The 24,140-nt window shown below is 42.8% G+C and overlaps 1 protein-coding gene and 1 long non-coding RNA gene across 10 annotated transcripts in view; one reads left to right on the top strand and one right to left on the bottom strand.

Annotated features, from left to right (window-relative positions):
* Positions 1 to 1,005: 1,005 nt before the first annotated feature.
* bahcc1a (BAH domain and coiled-coil containing 1a) overlaps positions 1,006 to 24,140 on the bottom strand; it is a 61,803-nt gene continuing 38,668 nt past the window's right edge. For 3 of the 9 annotated variants that reach the window (XM_026324328.1, XM_033325327.1, XM_033325331.1), the window contains 24 exons: positions 23,981 to 24,095; positions 23,655 to 23,854; positions 23,116 to 23,277; positions 21,006 to 21,397; positions 20,296 to 20,641; positions 18,426 to 19,373; positions 16,878 to 17,044; positions 16,539 to 16,675; positions 16,226 to 16,339; positions 13,456 to 13,570; positions 12,930 to 13,164; positions 12,591 to 12,785; positions 11,529 to 11,702; positions 11,124 to 11,407; positions 9,925 to 10,005; positions 9,303 to 9,429; positions 9,095 to 9,209; positions 8,488 to 8,563; positions 5,892 to 6,000; positions 5,662 to 5,778; positions 5,406 to 5,561; positions 3,636 to 4,888; positions 3,292 to 3,528; positions 1,006 to 3,156 (listed from right to left, as the gene is read on the bottom strand). In XM_026324328.1, the coding sequence (XP_026180113.1) occupies positions 2,947 to 3,156; positions 3,292 to 3,528; positions 3,636 to 4,888; positions 5,406 to 5,561; positions 5,662 to 5,778; positions 5,892 to 6,000; positions 8,488 to 8,563; positions 9,095 to 9,209; positions 9,303 to 9,429; positions 9,925 to 10,005; positions 11,124 to 11,407; positions 11,529 to 11,702; positions 12,591 to 12,785; positions 12,930 to 13,164; positions 13,456 to 13,570; positions 16,226 to 16,339; positions 16,539 to 16,675; positions 16,878 to 17,044; positions 18,426 to 19,373; positions 20,296 to 20,641; positions 21,006 to 21,397; positions 23,116 to 23,277; positions 23,655 to 23,854; positions 23,981 to 24,095 (6,065 nt within the window). In that variant the 3' untranslated portion in view covers positions 1,006 to 2,946. The remainder of the gene's footprint in view (positions 3,157 to 3,291; positions 3,529 to 3,635; positions 4,889 to 5,405; positions 5,562 to 5,661; positions 5,779 to 5,891; positions 6,001 to 8,487; positions 8,564 to 9,094; positions 9,210 to 9,302; positions 9,430 to 9,924; positions 10,006 to 11,123; positions 11,408 to 11,528; positions 11,703 to 12,590; positions 12,786 to 12,929; positions 13,165 to 13,455; positions 13,571 to 16,225; positions 16,340 to 16,538; positions 16,676 to 16,877; positions 17,045 to 18,425; positions 19,374 to 20,295; positions 20,642 to 21,005; positions 21,398 to 23,115; positions 23,278 to 23,654; positions 23,855 to 23,980; positions 24,096 to 24,140) is intronic. The other 6 variants (XM_033325329.1, XM_033325328.1, XM_026324332.1 and 3 more) reach the window with 6 other exon arrangements.
* On the top strand, positions 5,124 to 10,647 carry LOC113140495 (uncharacterized). Its single transcript, XR_003296652.1, has 5 exons — positions 5,124 to 5,223; positions 5,431 to 5,575; positions 6,911 to 7,034; positions 9,975 to 10,029; positions 10,185 to 10,647. It is a non-coding gene; the product is annotated as an uncharacterized LOC113140495 (long non-coding RNA).

Below are 24,140 nucleotides of genomic sequence, written 5' to 3'. Positions count from 1 at the left end.
TAAAACTCCCCAAGGCGTATAAAGAACAAAGCCCATCACACACGTATAAATGAGATATGTGATATACATAATGCACAACAAGGAAGAGTTGCCATCACCACATCTAGTAATAAGCAACTTTAACAGGGGAGGCTGTGGGGATGGTTAAAGGAGAAATCAGCTGTATGACATAGATTGGAGTAAGGAGTATATTCAGCAGAGTGTGAGCATGCTATAAAGACTTATTGATTTTGTCATAGTCAGATTATATTGATCATCCTGTGCAGTATAAGTGGTCTGCCTGAGACGTTTCCTGTTTTTGTTTTACTTCCTTTTAAAGGAGCATTGTGTAAGATTTAACACTTGAATTGCCAAGGGGTCATTTTTACCGCCCTCCTGTTTTTAAATGCCTGTAACTCTGTTAAAATGAAAGTCAGGGTTATATGTATGGTCTCAGGGTTCTAGGGATCTCTTAGCCAAAATAAAATATATTTGATTAGTGTGTAACCACCGGGATTTTATTCTTAATCACCATGTCTCTACAGTAACCCAGAAAAGACAAACAATGACTCTATAGAAAGAGAAGTCCTAGATAACGTTAGCAATAAAATTTTGTTTGTGTTCCATTTGGATGACTATTCAGTTAATTCTGTCATTCTGAGGCAATACTTTAGTCGTATTACAAAACTGTACTGAATCTATTTCCCATTCCAAGACCATCTAAAATTCCTATACCCTGAATTTTTTTGTCATTTACAGTTGCTTTCCAATGTTAGCCCATTAACCCCACTATCCCTAACCCACATTATTTTCTACAGATTATCTTAAATTTTAAATGCTGAGTGTGGTAATATTTTGACTATGTTGTATTTTTTTTTGTGTAAAACAAAATATTTTGAAATTACGGTAGGTGCAAAAATGCAGATCTTAAAATAAATGTGTTTATGGGAAATGGCAGGTGCAATAAGATGTATAGGACACAACCAAAATAACACTTAATTCACAGATGTTTTGGGATGAGAAGAATCCAGTGTTCCTTTATTTCTTTTCACTAGATGGCCTCTACAAGACCAGTTTTATTTAAGAAATGCAAATGCGACATCACACCAAGAAAAAACAATGTCACATTCTGATAAAGCGCTCTTGGCATGAACAAACAGCAACATTGACAATAAATAAAATGTTGGCGAACAAAATAAAACTTTGTGAACAAAGAATACTCAGGATTGCATATCAAACAAGACAAAAATAGACACAATGTACTTGGCACAAATTAAATTAATTTAAGTAATTTTCAGATTGAGTGAACTTACTCTATGTCCATTGCTTTGTGAATCTGATTGTCCTTCACAGTTAGCATTGAGTATGTGCGTGTACTGTACAAAATTGACACAGATGGCTGATGAAATAAAAATAGACTAATTCCAACAAATTGTCAGTACTCAACATCTTACTTTGTCAGTACCTTGACCTTCACACACTTCCAGGTGGCCTTTTGCTGCATATCTTTGCACTAAACAAAACTGCAAGTAGGTGTGCAAGAAACCATTGTCACAATGCAAAGCCAATATATGCCAATATATATGCACATAATCGAGGACAAGTATTCTTTAATTACCAGTGATTTCTGATTTGAGTTCAGTATAGGTGCTTGACATATATTAAATTTAAATAAAGGAAATAAAGATATTAAAGACACTTTGGTATTCTGTAGGTCATAATGTGCTAAACCTTTGCCACATTTTAATTAAAAGACCTGGTCTTGTTTTAAATTGATTTGTGTGGACATGATTATAGTGATGCCAGAACACTCATCACACAAAAATGTTGTGGTAATGGTATACTCATATCAATAATTTTTAAATCATATTCGACCCGTGATAGCAGCCCAGTGAAATCTGCCTTGTTATGATGACCAACTGAGAGTTACATAAATAAAAAGGATTTTCTTTAAACATAGACTAACAAAAATTTTAAGTAACAGAACACTTGTACAAAAAGCCACTTGACCTTTTTTTTTCTTTCTTTTTTTAAACAGGATGACCCCTCTCTCCCAGAAAGTGAGGTTTGTCCTGTTATAGACTAAATCCTTCTGTCTTTGTCTGTGCTCTGTCTGTGTCAGCAGGGCATATGCAGTGCAACACTAACATCTTCAATCTTGACTTCCCAAAGCAAAGGAAAAACAAGGTAATGTATTCTACCACCCATATAAAAATAAATCAATCGCAAACATGGAAAGATACATCTCATATATACAATAAACTCCTATATAAAATAGCTTTTATGTACATATAGACAACAGACAACAATACAATAATTGAACTGTACAATGTACACCTGAACAGTTAAGACAGGTGAGAGGTACTGAAGTGTATGGCTTGATTAGCAAAATTTCAAGATATTTACAGACATCAACTTTACATCCTTTACATGTTTTCAACTTCCCTGGAATGAAGAGGTATAGAGAGAGCCCCCATGCCTCACTTTTGTTTCCATTCCCTCAGGTAAGGCTACCTTTAAAGAATTGGTCCCTAGAGACTATTCAGCCTCATGGTACTTTGCAGCATCCAGTGCACTCTCAGCTCTTCATTGGTAACATATGTTGGGAGCTGGAAGCATGAGTCCTAAAACCAGTTGTAAATCTGTCAATCGTATGGGGTATTTTAAAAAGATTAGTGAGCCAATAGAAATGTCACTTATCAAATTCTTTGATGCCCTGGAACACCTTTTTGTCTTCTTAAAAGAATCAATTAGTTATGCACATCCCCTTTACTTCTGCAAAGGTTGGATGACTCCAGTGTGTAACCTCAGACAGCCCTGCTTTGGTGCTAACATTTAGTCCATGGGTCCTTGAGGCATACCCAGGAAACTCCTGTAGACTTCCAAGGCTGGATGGCCTTCTAAGTAAAGTCATGAACTTTTTTCCTTCTTCCAGAGGAGTCTTTTCAGTAGTGTCTTCATGGAGGTTCAGCACAGGATGGAAACCCCTTCAGCTGTGACCAACTGACCAGTGGTGGGGTCATATGTCCCAGCCAGGTAGTAGAGGTCTGAGGAGGTACTGTTCGGCTTCTTATTGTGAGTGAGACACTCGAACTCCTCCTTGCTCACCACCTGGCACTTATGGGAGATTGTCTGAACGTCATTCTCATCCTCATGACACGACTGGTACAGGGCATGCTGCATTTGGGGAGAAAAACAGAGCTAATTGCATCATTATATTTATGAACCAATTAAGAAGAAATAATGTCTGTGTTATTTGAAGCAGTTATGCTATAAATAACAACTAATAATCTCCTTAAAATTGTAACTTACTTTGCCATCTCGATGTCTCTTGCCTAGCTTTGTCTCTTCAGGATGGTAAAACCACTTGACTTTCACCACCATGCTGGAAGTCCAGGATTCCCAGAAATTCTCAATTCGACCTACATATGGAAGGTTAGGGCGTCCAGCTGAGAGGAAAACAGCACAATCCCCCACTCTCACTGTGTCTCTGCCTCGTACGATGGCCTTATAAAAAAGCTTCCTGGCCTTGCCCTTTAGACCCCGTCTCTGTGGAAAACCAGAGATTGACCAAACTTCTATAACAATGACTACAATTATTTATTTTTCACCTCTAAAAAATTTGCTACATTAGTATCTAATACAATAGGACGTACCTGTGTAGGGTTTCCTGACCATCTCCACATTTGTCGTCCTGCAAGGAATGCAGACATCTTCGGCCTTGGAATAAATGAGGTGTCATCTGGAAGCATCCTAGGTCTCTTTATAAATTCCTTAGATGTCTTAGAGGTGGAGGTGGAGCTGGTGCATTCTTTCCTCTTTAAGGACTTGCTGTTGGAGACCTGGTCCTGGGGACCTCCTTTTCCATTGGAAACAGCCACAGCTTTGGCCACAAAGGAGTGCTGGTGTGGCCTTGAAGAAGTAGAAGGTTCTGATGGTTGCAAGAGTCCTTGGTGGGAAGACAGACAACTCTGGAGCATTAGTGTAGAACTGTCCTCATCCTCTGAACTGTAGGATGAATCATTGTCGGAGGAACACAGACTGGAACTGGACAAAGAGCCTGAAGATGAGGAGCTGGAAGAACCAGAAGAGGTAGAGGAGACAGAGAGACGAGAAAGGAAATGGCCAGTTGTCCTTAGTCCACCTGAGGCTGCAGCCAGTGTTGCCCTCCGCCTTTCTTCCTCTTCTTCTTCCTCTTCATCATCCAGATCAGAGTAAGAGCTGTGACACTCTCTGTGAGAGCTGAAGCCCAAGTCACCATATTCCCCCAGACGTAAAGGGGAGGGCTTCCTTTGGGGTGTCACTCCTTTCAGGAGAAGTTCTACTCTGGAGGAACCACCCTTTTTATTGTCTTTAACCAGCAGGACTGGGTGTGAGTAAGTCTCTGTCCTGGGCATTCCACTCATGCCGGAAGATCCACCTCTCAACAGCAGTGCCTTGCTGTTCTTTGTCTTTGGAGAGGTCACTCCTTCATGATCTAACTTGACAAGGAACTCTTGTCCCGACTTCCTACCTCTTGGTATTACCATCTCATCCTGCCTGCGCTTTTGGCTATATAGTCCACTTCTGGGGCCCAGAGGTAAGCTGGGCGCTGGCCCTGTAGACTGAGTACAAAAGGAGGAGTAACCATTTGCAATGCTGCTGAAGGAGTCCACCTCAAAGGAACTACTGCTGAAAAGGCCTTTGGCTGGCATAGAGGCCAGTGTTTGGGTCTGAGGCAAGGGGAACAGGTCATCTTCTTTGCTTTTCAAAACCTTTCTGGGTGCCCCATTGAGCTGAAACAGATTGTCAGATGTCCTCTTCCTGGTGTTGACCAATGACGACCAATCCATGAAAAGTGAAGGATTTTTATTTGCATTCTCAACTTGCTGCTGCTGCTTCTGTTTTTTCCCAGTACCCTTTGGTCTCCCTAAAATGAAGAAAGCATTTGCAATTGTTTCAGTATACTACAAATGATGAAGCATGACACTGGCACACAGTGAAACTGATGTACTGCATTTAGTTACATGTTGGCTTTTTTCACAGCAAGAATGCACAGACTCCAGGTTACAGCTTGTTAATTTAAATCACTGTTTAACACTGTACACTGTTAAACTGAACAGATGTGCCAGTTAAACTGGTCATAGTCCAAAACACTGGCTCCACTATCTGTAAAATATCTACTGCTACTCAGTTTGTCTTCACATTGAGTCAAATTGTTGACTGTAGGGCTGGGACCAGCATATTTAACTGTTCATTCTTTGGGTAGGTATTCAGTGTTTAGTTTTGATATTTGCATTAGTGTACTCACTGTTTAACTTAGATTATTTTATTGGAACTAGCATACTAGGTAAATGTGTGATTCTGTTACATATAAATATTTGTTTTTGTTTAGAAATTTCCAGCTTCTAGGCAATTTAAGGTGTTCTTCTGGGCTTGATTCTTACCTGGTCTTCTTTTGTGAACCATTAGTGTTTGGCTGTTGGTTACAGCATTGGTGATGTGGAGTCTATCAGGAGGTCTGTCAGGAGCCTGCTCCAGACTGGAGCTTCTCTTGGCTGTGGCTCCACTGGGAACCAAAAGGGCAGGAGATGGTTCCTCGCCTAAAGGATATGGGGTAAGATTACCAGTGATTAGTTACATTTAGACAGTACACTGCAACTTGAAAGGGCAAATTTCTAGTTAGAGTGAAGAGCCACCCACAGCGAATTTGGTATCCTGGTGGCAGAAGGCGTATGTTTGGAAGAGAAATTTTCCCTCGATCTCCATCATCAAACTCTACCATCACTCCTCCTTGTTTCCCTTCTTCAGATGAACCACCTGCAAGAGACAAAACTGCACCTTCTCAAATTTGCTAACAAGTTATTGTGTGCATAGAATTAAATACAATGTTTAAGATACGCAAGGCATTCAGATGGAAAAAAATGACTCACCTCTGCGAACATAACCTGGGTATAAGCAGCGTGAGCGTTCGCTCCAATAAGCACACACCCTGGTTCCTTCACTGAGCACAGCCTCCGACTCTGGACGTACATCCAGGACCTGAAAGCCAGACCAAAACACAATTAAGATTCATTACAGACTGCTTACAAACACACACACTGACAGACACACATGTGCGTGCACACACACATACACACACACACATAATGCAAGAGCAATGGAGCATTGTGCATGGGTAGCCACTGTGCCACGTTTCTAAGCGGCACTTATCTCATGCCAATGTGCCAGTCAGAGCTGAAAAGAACGGAAGCCATGATGCAGTAAATCCTGACTTGCTGAGTAATACTAAAGAGGGCCTGAATAGAGAGCTTGTGATTGCAGGTTGCCAGATCCTCCCTCCAACAATGCAGGCAGCCCCAGCATCCGCCACTCACTGGGGGTTCTTTCAGGTTGCTTTCATTTACTGTTGCCATGGCAAGGGACCCTTTGACTGATGAGGTGTGAATGTGTGTGTGCATCGGGAAGGGAGAAGGAAAGGGAAAATAGGGGTACTGGTATTAGAAACAAATAAATGGCTTCTGAACTAATTTAAAGACAAGAAAGTGGAAGTGTGGCATAATTAGAGCCAGCTGCTATCTGGTGAGACAAGAATAAAGTTTAGATAAGACTGAATTTGGTAGAAGTGCCTGGTGTAGAACTGCTGGGAGAGTTGGGTACCAAACATGCTCCACACAAGTACATAAATACAGACACTGTTAGCTATTATAAGACCGATTTTACACATTGTTGCTTTCTTGCACCTGAACCTGATATCTGATGTGCAAGCTGCTGTCTGAGTGTTGCATCTAGTGTCGTAGAGCAAAGCATAAAACAGGAAAAGGCTGACCTCTTCTGTTTGGGATAACCTCCACATAAAAATAATCATGTCTATCATGTCTATCTAATCAGTCTGTGTCAACTGTTCATTTAGACATTGGATCAACTGTGTTTTGTTTTGTCTGTTTTTCAGTGCAGAAAAAAAACACCAGTATACATTCTTCCAGCAACACCATATTTGGTGAATGCAGTGGTTATGGAAACACACACTGAGCTTTAAGAAACCTACATCTGAAACTGATCACCTCCACCTACAGGTAAGAGGACATGTTGCATATGTTCACAACAGTCATGCATTTGTCCCAGCTGGGGCAGGAGTTATTGCTGTTTCACAGACTAGTGTGAAAAAAATTGCACTTCAAGAAAGCTTTGTGGGAACATGGATCATATTATAAGCAAGCTAGGTATAAGTGGTCAATAGTGGTAGCCAATAGAAACCTTTTGTGATAGTGTTACTGGATTTATACTTAAACCACAAAAAACCTAATATAATACAAAAAAAAATAGTAGTAAACTGGAATTAAAATAATCAAACCCTATGCACATGTAATATATTAACTTTGCACACAAAAAAAACTAAACAAAAGAAACAAACTCAAACTACTTACTGAATATTGTGTGCCAGTTAAGTTTTTAAACAAGAAGCAAAAATCTCACTTCACCAAAGCCATCAGGAAATTCTGTTATGTCTACTCGAATTTGTGTGGACTTATGCATCACTACTTAAACGCTCAATAAATTACGATGAACTATTAGCTCAAAAGTATGTTAGATAACATCCAGGCACTGTTATCTTGCACACTTGGCTGCTTCTCCCTTCCCTTGTTAGAATGACAGTGAAAGCCAGTAATCCAGGGCACAATCACACCAGTTAAACTCTGCTCTACTCCTCCACTGTTATCGTCATCAGAGACACCATTGTGGGCAAACACCATGTCCTGTGCCCTCTTTGGCAATATGAACACTTATTTCTGCAATTGGAGATATGGTAAATGATAGATGACAGATGCTACAACTGCATAGAGACCAGCATCCCCTCAATCAAAACAATGAGACAAAGGTCACCTACTGCAGTAAACATTAAATCACTATTCTTGATTCAAAGCAAAGCAGAAAGCACAGGTTACCTAAATGCAAATGAATAACAGCCAAGAATGTGCATTGGTTTCTACAATGTATAATTACATCTCATTACATGAATGACTTAGGTAAACTGTAATTGTATGTTAACATGAAATTGAGCAAGAATTACAAATCCAAATAATCTTGTGGTCTAGGGTTAAAAAAAAACTTCAGCTGTGTTACAAAAGAAAATAAACTTAAAGGGGTGAAGAATTTCACTGTGAAACAGACCTCTGGCTTATGATTGTTGGATAATCCTATACTTTAGTTAGCCTCTCTTCATATGCTGTCTTTGTCAATCCATGTTCTTTAATAATTCCATTATTTTGGCAGCTGTAGATGCACATTATCTCCCATTTAAACTCCAAAACATGAATGGATCCAGGTGGGGTTGGGATTAAAAAAAACCCCACACACAGCTTGTTTAAACAGACTGAGCCACGGAATAGTTGGAAGGCACTAGAGAGATGCAAAAGCCTATGAAGGAATCTTTTTAGCTAAATATAAATTTTGATTAACCTAGAAGAGTAAAGAAGTAATAGCATTTCTGGCAACAAAGAACAGTTTAATGCAGCAAGGTGAACTTACAGCTTCCTGCAGCAGTTGCTCCAAAGAATAGATTCTTGGGCGGTTTCCTCTTTCACCGTCGATAACAATGCTAAAGCTAGATAAAAACCACAACAGAGAGAGAGAGAAAAAAAGATGAGGCTATTTTCAGATGCTTATATTACTCTTGCCCAGCTTCCATGTCATATTTTATTCCCACTCCTGCTGTTGTTATAGAATCTCTTTGCCTCTTAAACCCTATTGACACTCATAGCTAGGTATGGGATGATGTGGAGGAAAAAACAGATCAGAAATTAAAAAAAAAAAAAAATAGACAATCATAAAAACTTCTAGTCCTCTCATACAAAATTCCAAATTTTCCTGACTACTGACTACCAGAAAACAAGACTAGCTTGATTTCCTGACATTACTTTCTAGTTCTGCCTCAGAAGCAACTTTGCATAATGCACAAAAAATGGCAAATAAAAGGTGTAAGCACACCATTATTAAGAATTACTTTGAAAGACTAGTAATCTTCATCTAATAATTGGTAAGTAAAAATATATTGTTTAAAATGTAGTATTGTCTTATCTATATGTGCATTTAAAAACACTTGAATGATCACTTAAACCACTGCATGTGCACCTACATGTCTGGGAGCTCCAAAGTATGGACCCTGGCAGCGTAGAGAAGCTCATCCTCCTTAGAGATCAGCACCTTCAGTCCATCAGTTAAAAGTTCTTTGGTCAGGACACAGTTAGGAACTGCAAATGGAAAAGAAAACATCACAATTAATATTTCAGCAACACTAAAACTTTCTTCTAACACTGCTGCAACATAGCAGTTGTATGTATTACCTTCAGGGCTTTTATTGTATGAAAAGCTGCTGTGCTCTTCTTCTTCTGAGAAGCTGCTGCCATCCATCAGAAAGCCCTCATCAGTAGCAAAGCTCTCCAGCAGCCGGCTCACCGCTCGTCCCTTTGGCTGTAAGAATATAACAGAAGGGACAGACAGAAGAATAAATAGATACAGGTTTTGGATAAAAATATAAATGTGGAGATAGAAAGTGTGATAGAAGAAAGAGGAAATTGTTCAGCATGTTCTTCAAAGTAGCAATTAACCACAGGGGACTTAACAGTGCCCGTAACTCCTATCAGTAGCCATTTTACTCCACCATTTTTTCATTCTGTCACAGCAGAAGGTGTGAGCTCCCAGCCCTCTCCCCCCTTTTCCCACATCTCCTTTCCTATCCTCTTCTCCCCTAAGATTACTCAGCAGGAGGTTGGGCTATGTGCAATGTGCTAAGTACTTTTAATAGTTCTACAGTAACAGTCCACAGGGTGAGAAATCTAGGACAGTACGACATTGCCAGAATCTTTAATAGAACGTATGAAGACAGGCATTTTTGTAGGATTGGTTAATGTTTGGTAGCTTCCTGAGTGAGGATTGAGTGCTTCTTCAATTCGCTGTGATTGGTACCTGTTGGTCCTTGCTCCTTCGGTCCTTGTTGCCCTGCTCGCTGTGTGAAGATGGCTCCCCAACTGACCAGGAACTTCTCCTCTGTGAAAGTTGATAAGATGACAGGTGAGTGTGTGACATACCTTTGCAAGCACTTGGTTTCAGATGGTCTCAGTGGTCTCATTTATTTCATATAGAATTTTTTCATTCTTAATGATCTGTAGCTCAGAGCAGTTGCCTTGTAACTGGAAGGTTGGTGGTGTGATTCCTGTTCTCGGCAGGTCTCACACCTTTTGAAATGTCCTTGGGCAAGACAATGAACTCCAAGTTACTCCCAATGGTCAGTCAGCACCTTGCAGGGTGAGTATGTGTGCAAAAATGGGTGAATGGAAAACAACCTAGTGCTTTGAGCATATTTGTGCAGGTCTACTTGTGGTTCCCAGAGTTTCCAAAAGCAGAATGGGAGGCAGAGCCTTTAACTATCAAGCTCCTCTCCTATGGAACCAGCTCCCAGTCTGGGTTCATGTGGCAGACACTGTCTGTATTTTTAAGGCTGGACTTAAAACCTTCCTTTTTGACAAAGCATATAGTTAGGCCTGGCTTCAAGTAACCCTGACCCATCCCTTAGTTATGCTGCTATAGACCTAGACTGCCCGAAGACCATCGGTGCACTGAGCTCCCCTACCCTAACCCTCCCCTCCCTTCCTCTCCTCCCACCTCACATGTATATTCCACCAATGAATGTCACTAACCTTGTGCTCTCTCTCTCTCCCCTAGTTTGTGCTCTCTCTCCCTCTCTCTCTGTTCTCTCTCTGTACCTTCTGCAGGTGTCCCTGGTCCTGGCGCTGTATATTGCTGATGTGCAGTTACTGGCCCCACCAACCTGCAGTGTCTATTTGTTGTTTATTGTTGCTGTTCTTTTCTCTCCTCTATCCACTCACCCCAACCAGTCGAGGCAGATGGCCGCCCAAACTGAGCCTGGTTCTGCTGGAGGTTTTTTCTTCCATTAAAGGGAGTTTTCCTCTCCATTGTCGCCAAGTGCTTGCTCATAAGGGATTTGTTGGGTTTTTTGTTTTTGTGAAGTGCCTTAAGATGATTTGTATTGTGATTTGGTGCTATACAAATAAAACTGAATTGAATTGAATTGAAATTGAGTGTAAAAATGTGATATGTAAAGCCATTAATTTGACTTTTTTTTTTTTCTTTAAAAAATGGTTTACCTTATTGATTGCTCCTCTCAACATGGTGCTCTTGCGGGTCGCCCTCTTTAGTCTTTCACTGGTGGTCGGGAAAGTGACCAGCCCTACGCTCCTCCGGTAGCGGTTGCCTCTGGTTCCAAGGCTCCCCCACCGGGGCTCCTTAGACCTGGGTCCACATGGCCTTCTAATCCCTTCTGACCAGTGATCTTCATGGTGTTTTTTGACTGCAGCAGACAGACCCACCCTACAGGGTGGTTTCTTCCTTACTTTAACCTCCCCCTCCGCTCCAGACAGACTGTGGGAGCCTGTGCAGTTCAATTAGAGAAACAGACTCAGACCAAGCTAACAAGACAGGAGTAGAAAACACAAAACAGATGTTTCCTATGAAGATTCCTGACATAAATCAGTTTCAAAGGACAGTCTTACCATACAGCTCCTGTCTCTGTTTTTTGTTCCTGGCTTTCTGATTGGCCTCCAGTTTTACAACAGATGAGGGACTCGGACCTGTCATGGAGGAGCTAGAAATAAGGTCTCTTGGGGGCTGTGCTCTGTAGTCTTGACCTTCATCAGTATCATAACTGCCATCCTCTTCTTCATCTTCTAATGGAGATAAATAATACAGCATACAGATGCTACTATTAGGTAGGTTTTAGGAATTCACTTGGCTTATCGGATCCCTGACTTGAAGTCATTACTAACCAGTGAAGTTCTTTAACCTTCTCTCTATCATTTCAAAGGCACTTCATTAGCATTTAAGTAAATAGTTTAACAGTTCATAGAAATGATATATGAAGTGCTTTGGCTCAGTGGTATTTCCTGGTGTGAACCCACATTCTGCAGAGCTAGTGTGCTAGGAAGAGTAGAAGTGAGTAAGTATGTGTGTGTTTATCACTACATTTTCTCAAGCAGCTCATTGACCTAGTCTCCAGACTTGTCTACAGCTGTGGCTGTACATCGGCCCCAGACCAGCCAACAAGGCCTAATCTCTGAGGTGTCGAGTGTCCATGCAAAACCCTGTGGTACAAGACATTCTTCAACACATTTTCACACACCTCTGATTGATTTTAAAGTGATTTACAAATAAACAAAATGGACACTGGAATTAAAGTTACATTGCATGTCCTAAAATGAGATCCAATTCAATGCATTAGCAATGCTCTGGTCAGTCATGCGTAAATGTCTAGGGTTGTTTCTTCAATTTGAACTTTAAACAGTTTCGATGTTATTTATGCACTGTAGCCCTTACTAATTTTGCATTTCTGTGTAGGGTTAATATTTAGCCTTTTCAGCCACAAAGAGCATAGTTGACAACATCCATCATTCAGATAACACTTTAATAACTTTGGCTACATAGCATACAGAAAAGGTCAAAGCCATGAATCCATTACTGGAAGCTAATGTTTACCACCGAGCCATACTACGTTGCTGTGGCCAGTTTCATTACCCATCACTGTATAAACTGTACAGTCTCGGTATTCAGTGCCTCACCTTGATCAGAGGAGTCACTCTCTGCAGGGGAGCTCTCTCCCTCCTCCATTGCCTCCTGTCTCTTGCCATGGTGAGCTTTTCCCCTGGGCTGGCTCAGACAGGAAGAACCCTGTGTCAGGTTGGTGGATTCTTTTTTACGTCCACGTCGCACCAGTCCAGTCCAGCTCTCCTGGGGGCCACTGTCCACACTGGCTGCTGAGATAGTTTGCAAAATCAGTTCAAGTCCAACTTATAAACTGTCGGTGGTACTTTAGGGATTTAACGATATGGAACTGAAAACTGCTTATTAAAATGAGACGCATGGGATACAATCAGCACTGTAGAAATGCCAGTATCTACCTGTGTCACTTTGCCCCCCAGACTCTCGCCGGGACTCAACTTTGCTTGTGCCCTGACTTCTATGTCCATGTTTCAGGCTGGAGCTGCAGGGTGAAATGTCCTTGTCTCTGGAGCCTGTCCCTGAGAGATTCTTTTTACCCTGGGTCTTCTGTTTGAGCTGAGCCACATCACCGGCCAGCTTGGAGCTGATGATGCTGTGAAGACTACTTTTTCTGCAGCCCTGTGCTTTTATCTGCTGCACCAGAGAGATGAGAGAGGCAGTTACAGTCCCAGTCATAGCAGCCACAAAAGCATTAGAACGTCAGAGGAAGAGGGCTCTCATTTGCTCACACACAGAGGAAAAAAGAAGTCAAAGCCCCGAAGAAAAAGATAATATGGAGAGAAGAGGATTTGACTCCTGAGGCTACCACCTAATTATAAATAGTGTGCAACAAAGGAATATATCAAATGCAAAAAAACAAAGAGTGGCCTCTTTCATTTATAGTTGCATAAAGGACAAAAGGGAGGAGAACAAGGGGACCCTGACCTGTGAGCTGCTGAGTCGCTCAAAGCTTCGACTGGACGGCCTCTTCTTTCGTCTCTGGCTGTCTCCGCCTCCTCCAAGGTCCTCTGGTGACAGGGCAAGCCCCGCCCCCATCGACCTGTCAGTCAAAGCAAAGGAGAGGCATTTAATAAAGAAGAATGGCAGGGGTTTGAAAGAAAAAGAAGGGGTAGAACATCACGGGGGAATACAGAGCTGAGTCACCTCTCTATGGGATCTAATATCTTTCCTTTCTCTGTCTGATGCACAGAATGACAAAAAAGGACGAAGAGAGCCCACTGTCTGAATCACACACTTGAAAAATTTGGATCTAACATGGAATCTGGGATTGTTTGAGGGCAGTGTGGCACAAGAAGCCTTAATGCGTCATCTAGGGAGTGTCTATGAGGCACTGCATAGCTTTGAAATATACAGTGAATGGTTGGAAGGCATTGCATTTGTATGCGGCTCTATTGTTCTTAGTGAATATCATAGCTCTCCAGTTGCATTGTCATATCACAGTGGCACACTCTTTCCCCTACACTGAGCAGCATCACACGCCAACCACTCCAAACGCCCTTGAATTTCCCTCTGGAAGCCTGCCCATAGACCACACAGATGAGAGCCAGGCCATGTTCAAACAAAAGATTAACTTCCCTTGTCCTAGTGTGCATACAGCCCAGGAAATTTACCAGTAAGCAAGGTGTAAAAGGTAACATATCACATCATGTATACTCAGAATTTCAGGTTAGTTGTTTGTTTGCATACGTTACCACATGCAATTCTGTAACTACATATTATTCAGAGTCAAATGACTATCTTTGTTTATGTGCATTCAGTACAGGAGCACAGCACATGAACATAAAATATGCATGTAGGCCTTGATTGTATGCATATCTTGTCATTTCTAACAGAACTTGAAAAGAATGAAGGCGATGGACTGTCGGCCCACTGACTGACAGGAGAGTGACAGAGGTGGCAGTGAAGTGTGAGTTGTCCCTGTGAGGCAGATTCCGCCACGCTTCGCCTTCCGCTGCTGACAAACACAATGTGACAGAGTCCCTCCCCTCTGTGGGGGGTTGGTGGGGCTGAGCGTACAGTGACTAATTAAACAGAATTGATTAGCAGGGTTTGTTGGCGAGCAGTAGTTCTCTCTAGCTCTAGCCCCCCCCCCCAATCAGAACAACATCACAAAGGACTTGTGCTTTACTCATAGGTATAACAAAGGTGCACACAAAAACAATGAGTGCAGAAAGGCTCATAAGCACATAGAAGCATCCATACTTAATTACAGAGATGCACAGAATGGACAGCTAGGGGGGGGTTTAATGCATGTCTCATTTTACCACACACCATCCCTGCAGTTCAAGAAAAACAGGCTAAGGAAGGTGATACAAAAAGGCCGGGCTGTTACCCACTGACACACTGCCCTCCATCATACTGCCAAAGTGTCAGTGTCTTGTAGTTGCACGAGTGGCAGGTGCAGTACATGCTTTTACATAACCCTGCCATGTAATGGTACATGAGGCTAATCAGTCCCTACTCTGTGGGCCCGGGCCCTGTTCAGAAATGTCATGTAATCCCCTGGTGCATTGTACATGCACATCCACAGAAACAAAGGGGAGCTCACCCTGGCTGTCTTGAAGAAAAGTTAAACACAATAGAGAGACAAACTGCAGTTTACTGTATAATAGCCTGTACAACACCCCATCACCGCCGTGTCTGCCACCACTGTCCCTCCACTGCATTTCCCTGCAGGGCCCTGGCCTGTTACTTTTTCATTTGGGTTCCATTGTCACACAGCATCAGTGTCCTCGCTCCGATCAGTGCTGGCCTGGCATGGGGGCAAGGGTACATGGGTAGAAGGAGAGTGGAGGTGACATCGCAGAGTGGCAGCTGGAAACACTGTGGACTGATGCCCAGACACCACAGTGAGAAAAGAAGGATGACGAGAAGATGCAGAGCATGAATACTGCCAGGTGATATTTAGTACTCTGAACCTTTCTAAACCCTTACGCTAACTGAAGCCTAACAACAAACCTATATCCCCTAGACCCTGCCGATGCCAAACAGCAATGCTAACTCTGTGTTGAGATAAAGTAGACCCTTGTTTGCTTAATATACAACGTCTTTATCTCTGCACACCAATGTATTTTTATTCTGCTCTATTCCACAAATTTTCCCCCTTCATACACACATGCTGCATGAAAGCTCTAGATGTCAGCTTATCTCTGAGTGCTTGGACTGTCTGACCATCATGTTATCCTTTGGACCCCTGGTGACCCTGTGGGGCTGTAATGGCAGTGGTGTGTCACATTCCCACTGCTGGGACAGATTACAGGAGAATTCACAGTACTCTAATTACATCCTCTGCCTGTCATCCCCCACCAGCCAGCAGCCAACTCCCTCCCAATCCCAGCCCAGCCAAGCTCAACTCATTATGCACAATAGCCACTGAGGTTTACAATTACCTGTGTTGAAAACTATGAAAGCTTTGAGTGGTTTTGTACGTACCTATTAATCCCTATACCAAACATACACAAAGTATACTAGCAGACATACACAATGCACACCAATTATGCTGTTAAGCAATTAATGCCAGTGTTGATTAGATTAAAAAGGGTTCAGGAGAACTTCCTTGAATGGTTCAGCTGTGTTCTCCCATTTCCTGTTTATGCCAATGAAATGCAGTCCCTGCAGGCCTGTGATACAGAAGGGCTTATCAGGAAAAACTGGACTATAGCCAGTCAGCGGAGATGGGCTGAGAGATACTCACTTGACTCTTCTTTGGCCCTCGGATGAGGACATTGGACCTGTAGTGAGGGTGGGTTTCCGCTTCCTTGGCCGCCCCGGTCCACGTCGTGCTGGGCTGCGAGGTGTTTCCTCCTTCCTGCTTGCACATGCAAATGTAAACACAAATGCACACAGAGAGGAACTCTTAAGATACTACACACAGGCTGTAGCAGCAAACGCAGAAAGGAAACCAATCTGAAAGATGCATATTTGTTCAAGTTTGTATTAGTTATAAAATCTTTTATTGCATCTGGTGGAAATGAGCTTGATGTAAAGGAGGATTGATTCATACTCACTGATGATCGTGCTTCCTCTGAAGTTTGGCCAGCTCCTTTTGCTTCTCTTTGTAGCGACGCTGCAACTCTGCCAACTTCACACGCATTGCAAGCTCAGGACCGTCCATTGTTTCCATGCTGCCCTTGGCTGGGCACACCTGAAGTATACAGCATTAGTGGTTATTTTTAACACTAAAGTCAGCCTTCAATTTTTGAAGTAAAGGACATTTTTAGAAAAGAAAAATGAAAAAAAAATTCAATGCACTCTTTCTTCATTACATTATATACTCAAGTATTTCAATCAAAGACATCTTTTCATTTTAAGGTGCTAAAATAGTAAAACTGTAGTGGCAATCTTACTGGTTCATTGCGAGGTGTCCAGCTGCATTTCCTACGTAAATTGAGAATTTTGCGAGCTGGGTAGTGCCGCACTGAACCCATGCTGCTTCCTTCCTGGGAGCCCATCTCCAGTGCTCGTGCCGTGGCCAGGGTAGCAAGGCTTTGGAGGTCAAACAGCAATTCATCTTCTGATAGGGAACAGAAGAAAAAAAAAAGATTTGGTTCACATTTTGTCCACGCATGATTGCTTCAGAGATGGTAGAATTGAGCAAAAATCCTCTGTGTAAAAAAAATTGTTAAAGAAACTAATGTCAAAGTTAAGACGTGGCGGAGGGTTGTGGATGTGAGGAAGAAAGAACTTCAGAGAAATTGGGCACATTAAAACAATTTGACGCAGTAGCAGAGGTCATATGCAGTCAGCAGATGCTGCTATGACAATAATCACATGGGCCAAGCTCTTCCTATATAACAGTGCCTGCTTGTGGCACTGACTAGACCATCTGAATTAATGGACTGAGCTACAGGCTGAATAACAGGGGTTGAAGTATAGTCACAAAAATGTGAAATGACATTACACTCTCTTACATCTTTACATGAATAAATAAAAAATACTGATTCTTCTCTCTTGTCTTGTTTTGGTAAAAACTATTGTTGTGACTCTGAAAGACACGTGCCACTTCTCTGAGCTGTCAACAGTATCGCATCCCGGAGACATGACTGACTCTAGAATTAGTTGATGATACCCTTTTTATAGAACTGTCTTTTGGGAGTCGTTAAATGCATTAGGATGCTGTGGTAAACACAAAACATCCTTTTGCACAAATAAAAAAAAAACAAAAAAAAAAAAAAAACACATGGCTCTTTGAAAAACAAGGAAGCTTTTAAAGGCACTTTAAAACAATGGGGTCTAATTAGCCAGGCAATGCTCCTGGGTGCTGAAAACATCGACTGCTTTTGTGATTACACGCTAACTTTCAGTAACGTGTTATGTTTGGGAGAGAGGGAAGCCAATTGGTGTGTCTTTTTTTTCTTTCTTTTTTTGTTAAAGGGAATGTTAGCAATTGTGTGTGTTTTATGTGTGTCTGGGCGTGTGTGTTTGTGCACACATGGTTCAAACAACAGCATGATGGAGAGACACAGAGATCTCCCTAAGGAAAGCTGGAAGGGAGAGAGAGGGAGTGAGAAAGGGAGGTGTGTACCCCTCACTAGTAGTTCAGCCCTGTCCTCCTGATTCTTCTCCCTCTCCTGAGGCCTCTGCATCGTTAGAACAGCCTTTTAGGAAATAAAAGTGCCTTTAACACACCAAAGAGGAGGAACGGCAAGCAGGCATGCAGACTGCTTCTCTGGGGATGTGTTAGAATCCACCAGAGGCTCTTGAGACCAGCAGGAAGACAGGAGTATCTGGGAGGGAACACAGAGTGGCGGCGACTAGCCCTGAGCGGGGAGTGGGAGTTTGTCTCAGTGGACACAGAGGAAAAGGAGTTTAAATTACGAAGGAGAAGTGCATTCTGCTGATATGAGTGTGTTTCTGTGTGCATGTTAAACATATGAGTGATGGACGACCCTCACCCTGGCTTTTCCCAGAGGTGCGCTTTTGCTGTTGCAGCTCCAAGTCTGCCAGCTCACTCAGAAGCTCCATGCCCTGGTGGTGGTTGGGCAGTGATGAGCCAACTGATGGGGTGCTCAAAGAGAACAAGGGAAACGGAGGTACATCTGTGCAGAAGGCAGCAGCAATCAGCAGCTCCAGACTCCAGTAGCAGGGCACAAGAGGTTTTTGGGGCACAACATTTGCCTGACATGGACTGGGGGCAGAAGCTGAGGCTGGTGAAATACATATAAAATCCACTGAGGCGTCATCAGGAGTCATCTTGTTTTTGTGGTCCTGCTCACTGTCTTTTGCTCCCTCAGGTGCCGGGGACAGCATCTCAGGGGCTGCAGGGGAAGCAGGGTCAAGCTCAATGATGGTGGGCATCACTGGCTGCTGCTCTACAGGCATGTTGACCTTTTGAGTATGCTCCACCTGGCTTTCCTCACCCATTGCCTCATCATCCTGTTCCTCTTCCAAGGTGATGACAGCTTCTGGCCTTTCAGGCTCCTCTGTGGAAAGGGAGACTGGACAGGAAGCAGCCTCGCACACTGGGCTCTCAGCAGGGGGGCAAACCAGCACCACTTCCTCAGCAGCCGCCTGTTCCTCCACCTCCTTTTCTCTAGGCACATAGTTGGCTGCCGTCACCACTGCTACATCCACCTCCACCCTCTGATCCCAAACTTTATCAGCCACTCTTTCCTCCTGTTCCTGCGCCACTGCCTCAGGTGACAGTGGCTCTGGAAGGGCCCTGACCACCACTTGGCAGTCAAGCTCCTCCCTGAGATTGGAGAGAGACTGGGGAGCATGCTCTGCAGGCTCTACTTGGACAGCTTCCAGGTCGGCTGGCTCAGCCAGTCGAACATCCTGTGGGGAGGGCCCGTTCCTGTAGCCCATGGCAATACCAGGGTAAGTGTATCCAGGAGGCAAGTCTACAGAGAGAAAAAATATAGATAATAGAATAATATATTGTCAGTTTTGACTAAACACTTTGTTAAACCTCCCCCAAAATGATTTCATAATATCATTATAATGTTCTATCTGATGTACAGCAGAAAGCACTAGGTTTTTGATAGCTTTATATTTAGAGGTGCAATTAAAATAGAAACTCCTTCTACTTGGGGCCCACTTTAAACTTAACTCCCTTGCTACCTTTGAGGTTACAAGGGATGAAAAACAGGAAAAGGAACTAAAGTGGCACTCTGCCATGATCTCTGAGCTGTAGGAAGGGTAGAGGACCACATGCAACCTTGTGTGTGTATGTTATTTGAAGTGGGCCAGTCCTTTGGTTTATCAGAGTGTCTGACACAATTCCTCTGGCGTGCAGCGGCCATTAGCTAGACATTAATGATGATGAAGAGAGTGCGGTGCCTGTGGGGGTGGAGGAGAGGCAAGGGCTGCTACTGAGGTGTTTCTCAGTCATTACTGAGGTAACAGTACTGGAAAGCCCCAGCTCCGCTGGCAGCCATTTTCTGCAGCTTTGAGCTGTTCAATCAGTCAAAGGCTTGCCAACAAAGCCACCCACACATATTACCACAACACCAGCAGAAAAAAAGGAACGTTAACAATAGTGTCTATTAATTATACCCAATTACCATGGAGTATAATCTTCAAGGTGCTGCTGTATCCTAGAATTTACCATCCTTTCTCTGTTGCTGTGTCAGACTTTTTTTGGCATCTGTAACTAGTGGCAACTTAAATTGATTACAAGCAGCACGTCCTTTTTCAGGCATCATCTGACGTTATCAGTTTCTCATACTTAAACCAAACAAGTTGTTCATCTAAGGCATCCAAAATCAGCTTAAAACATTGAGGAACATATGTATATTGGGATAAGTTTTTGGTTATGCATACCAGGCTCCAGAGACTCTGGGTAATCCTGTGGGGGCTGTCCCTCCACTCTCTTGTCCTGGGATTCGGCCCCCTTGGGTATCTGAGGTGGGGCAGGGCTGATTGTGGGTGAGTGAGGGGCTGCGGCGGCAGGACTGGGAGCGGGGCATGGTGTTGAAGGAGTGCTTTTTGGATGTGGTCGCAGTGAGGGGGACTGACAACATGGGGAAAGGTGAGCAGCACAGGCCCCAGGAGGAGAGGTGTTCCTCTGAGATGAGTTGTAAGAGTAGGGCTTGGCAGGTTTAGACGTTCTGGGTTCAGAAATGAGTTCCTCTAGTTCAACTGAGGGCTCGATTGGCCTCTTCTGCATCTATGGCATAAAAATAAAGTTATTTTCCCTGTTTACTGAAGGGCCAAACAAATCCTGAAAGTGTGTATTTGTTTGTGTATTAGCAATTTAAAAACTACTTCCTTGCAACCTCATTTTTGACACAAAAAGCTACTTGCTTTGCAGCCTATATTAAGAGTTTCACTCCATCCCTGTGAGAAAATGAGCATATCCCAGCAAAAATACTGGGGGAATTAAAAATAGACTGAATAGTCATGTGAGGATTTAAGCTGACTCATGACTCACTCTGCTGCTCACTCTTGTGTAATTGCGGAAAGACAAATCTATGTTAGTGTCTTCATATTAAAATCAGAATGTTTCCTGTGTATTTTGACTTTACAGGCACCTGTGCATTGTGAGTGGCTTGATGCTGCATGTCCATAGCATGTGCAGCTCTGTGCTGTTGCTGCTGCTGCTGTTGCTGTTGCTGCTGTTGCTGTTGCTGTTGCTGCTGCTGCTGCTGCTGCTGCTGCTGCTGCTGCTGCTGCTGCTGCTGCTGCTGCTGCTGCTGCTGCTGCTGCTGCTGCTGCTGCTGCTGCTGAGGTTGAGACTGCGATTGTGGTTGCTGTGACTGGTAGCTGTGGTGCTGATGCTGAAGCTGTTGATGCTGCTGGAGAGCGTACAGCTCCTGTTGCCGTAGAAACTGGGATCGGGAGTACACAGCGGGATGTTGCATGTGGGAGGGTGGGCCCCGGGCGCTATACACAGGGGGCCACAGCCCTGGCTGCTCCATCACATCTAATGAGAAAACGAAGGAGAAATGTGACAAAGGGGACTACCTTAGAACAAAAGACGTACACACACATACACGTTAGCAATAGTTTCCTTTAGATTCATACACACCAACACTATCCACAACACAATAGAATACAACATTGTTTTATCCATATTTCTCATTATCTACCTCCCACACAACCGTTTCAAAACAGTGAAACCATTATGAATCATTTAAAATTCATTGTATTCACATTTTCTAGCAACAACAGACAAATCTTTTCAGGCACACCATTTCAAAAAAAAAAAAAAAAATTTGACTTCACAGAACAACATCTCCCCAGGCAGCAGTAATCCCACACTCTCCCCCTCGCTCAACAGAAAGAATTTGCTGGAATGCTATAAAAAAAAAGTCATGACAATGATTAAATGCAAACAGATGACGGTGACTGTAGGATGATTAGAGGTCAAACTACTAGGCCAGAAATGTGTGTTTATCTCGCTGGAGCATTCAGTGTAGCTTTTCGTCCCACCTGTCCGGCCAAACAACAGAGGGGGGTCTGCAAAAGAATTTAACAGGAAGCTTAGTCCCTGTGCTTGTGTGAGCAACTGTTCTCATTGTGTGGCTTTAAGGATCAGTACAATTCGATATTGGTATTATGCTATGAATATGGTCCCACTTATGAAGTTGATCAAAATTATAGTAACTGCAAAAATTACATTTTCTATTGCCTATTTAATACACCTCTCATCAACAGTTGTGTCCAAATTGACTCGCCCTTCCACCCATTCTGCATTGACACACCAAAAATCCTTGTTCAGAGACATAAACTTGGATACACATATGTTTCCTGTGGGAAGGGTTTTGTGGATACACTTCCTCTCCCAGCTGGAACTCCTGTTGAGCGGAGAAGGAAACATACCGTTAAAGACTGTGAGCTAATTCAATTTCACAGCCTGTTCACTGGATATGTGTCTACAGTGACTTTTGAGAAGTCATCTTTCCTTCATTCTCACACTTCCTCTTCTTCTGGAGTGGTACTCATGTGTGTGTGCGTGTGTGTGTATATATACACGTTTTTTTTTTTACATGAAACTTTTTACAAACTGACATAAGGACATAAGGACTGAGCTTCACTGTGGGGACCAAATCCAGGTCCCTACCATGTACACCATTGAATTTTAAAGAAACAAGTTGGTTTAAGGTTAGGGTTAGGGAATAGTAGTGGTTATGGATGATGTTATGGTAAGTCTCCAGGAAATGAATGTAAGTCAATGTAAAGTCCCCACAAGGTATAAAAACTTAAAATCTGTGTGTGTAGCTGTATAGTAGCTCTGCCCCATGACCCAATCTATTCCTGCTGGGCTGAGCAGGTGGTGCATGGCAAATGTTGTGAAATGAATTGTGGTTTGTGTGTGTGTGTGTGTGCGTGCGTGCGTGCGTGCGTGCGTGCACGCGCGTGCGTGCCTGTTAAATGGAGGCTCATCAGGAGTCTTCACAGAATCATTATGATTGTTTTAATGGTTGATTATTTGACCATTGAAATAACACTGTGATAATATTAAGGAGACACACAAAACTTAAATATAGGCTAAATTTAGTGAATTTCAAATTCCAAGTCATGTGATGAGTGTAAATTTATAATATACTGTATATGTATGAGGCTGTACATGGATGTGTAATTAAAGTGCTTAACGGGTCCAATTGTATTTACAGAGGCAAAAGCAAAGTTATGACATACCCAGGTGATGGGTCGCAGGATGGGCAGGAGGCTCAGTGGGCAGGACCACCAGCTGGGCAGAGGGGTCCTGAGGCAGAGGCAGAACTGGCTGCAGGGGGCCTGGCATGGCTGCAGAAAAACCTGGAGGCAGATTCTGATGCAGGGCTGTATGTCCTATACCTGCTTTATAGAAAGGATGTCAGTTTAAATTATGTATTCATCCTGTTCTACATAAAAATATCTACATAAGAATCACTAAACCATGAAATCAATTCTAAACATGACTTGAAACAAATGAAAAGATGCTCAATCGGAAATGATCTGTTCTCTTCAGATTAATGTAAAATCCTGTCTGAATTTTGCACAGATTTGAGATGACAAAGTTATGACACGTTACATATTAAAGTACTTTTGTTACACCTATTTAATGAATGCAAAAAGCAGAACTGCACTACCGTTCCCGCATGATCTTTAACACACCATTACTAAAATGAGGCAACATACAGGCAGTAAGTACAATTTTAGCATCTTAAGTTCCAAAACAATTAATATTCTCTTACCATAAGAGTGTCCTGTCATCCAGAGGGATGGGCTTCCAGTTCTTGGCATCCAGTGGTGGTGAGCAGAATGTGCAGCAGGATCTCCTAATTGACTAGACTGGAGGGAAGTCCCACCTGGGACCATGAGATGAGACGTAAGGTCTCCGTGACAGCTGTTGGAGGGGTGGATCCTTGCAAACTCCACCCTTTCCTTATTATCCCTGATATCACGATGAAACAAAATAAGGAAATACAAATGAAGCCAAGCATTCTAGAGGTACAATACAAACACAATATCTCACAATACAAATTTGAATAGCGGTTGCAATGGCTTGTCATTTGTTTACCTGATGTATGCATCTCTCTCTCTGTCCAAGCAAGTCAGACCGATCTGTTCCCCACTCATCCGTTTCCTCTCTTCCTCTGTGTTGGGATCTGAGGGATACATGGAGCGGGGTGGTCCTGTGAGACAAACATTAACTTAACCATTAGATTTCACAGTTGTTT

The sequence above is a fragment of the Mastacembelus armatus genome, chromosome 8 (genome assembly GCF_900324485.2).
Source record: "Mastacembelus armatus chromosome 8, fMasArm1.2, whole genome shotgun sequence".
Taxonomy (NCBI): domain Eukaryota; kingdom Metazoa; phylum Chordata; class Actinopteri; order Synbranchiformes; family Mastacembelidae; genus Mastacembelus; species Mastacembelus armatus.
The sequence above is the reverse complement of the archived record's forward strand: the minus strand, read 5'-3'. Positions and strand labels throughout refer to the sequence as shown.